The sequence below is a fragment of the Oxyura jamaicensis genome, unplaced genomic scaffold, assembly GCF_011077185.1.
Source record: "Oxyura jamaicensis isolate SHBP4307 breed ruddy duck unplaced genomic scaffold, BPBGC_Ojam_1.0 oxyUn_random_OJ71001, whole genome shotgun sequence".
Lineage (NCBI taxonomy): Eukaryota > Metazoa > Chordata > Aves > Anseriformes > Anatidae > Oxyura > Oxyura jamaicensis.
The window spans coordinates 2,582-3,024 of record NW_023310305.1 but is presented as its reverse complement, the minus strand read 5'-3'; the positions used below and the strand labels follow the sequence as shown (position 1 = coordinate 3,024).

Genomic DNA, 443 nt, shown 5'->3' with positions numbered 1-443 from the left:
GGGATCTGGTGGGATCAACTGGGGGCTTGTAAAACCTGCAGTTACTTAGGGTCGACTGGGGATGCTGTAAACCACACAGGGATTTGGAATCGATTTGGGGATCTTGTGGGATCGACTGGAGGCTTGCAAACCCCGCAGCGATTTCAGGCGCCGTTAGTTAAAGCACGCCTAAGGCAGCCGCTGCGTTCTCAATCATTAAGGATCGCTTTTTATCGGCGATCCAACCCAGTGATCGATCCCGGGGCTGCCGTGGGCCAACCTTAACGAAGTAGCGCAGCTCTGAGGGCACGACGAGGACATGGGGGGTGGCAGGCAGCCAGGCAAAGCACGCGAAGCTCTCGTAGTCCACGTTGAGCTCCTCCGAGGGCGGGTACAGTGGATAGTAGCTGGGGGAGGGGGAAGGAGGGTTTTGGGGTAGAAAAGGGGGATTTCGGGGGTTCAGA

The 443-nt window shown here is 57.3% G+C and overlaps 1 protein-coding gene across 1 annotated transcript in view; it reads right to left on the bottom strand.

Annotated features, from left to right (window-relative positions):
• Window positions 1–225: 225 nt before the first annotated feature.
• LOC118159561 (DNA polymerase alpha subunit B-like) overlaps window positions 226–443 on the bottom strand; it is a gene marked incomplete at its 3' end in the record, with an annotated part of 2,452 nt that continues 2,234 nt past the window's right edge. The window contains exon 6 of the mRNA XM_035314144.1: window positions 226–386. Within this exon, the coding sequence (XP_035170035.1) occupies window positions 226–386 (161 nt within the window). The remainder of the gene's footprint in view (window positions 387–443) is intronic.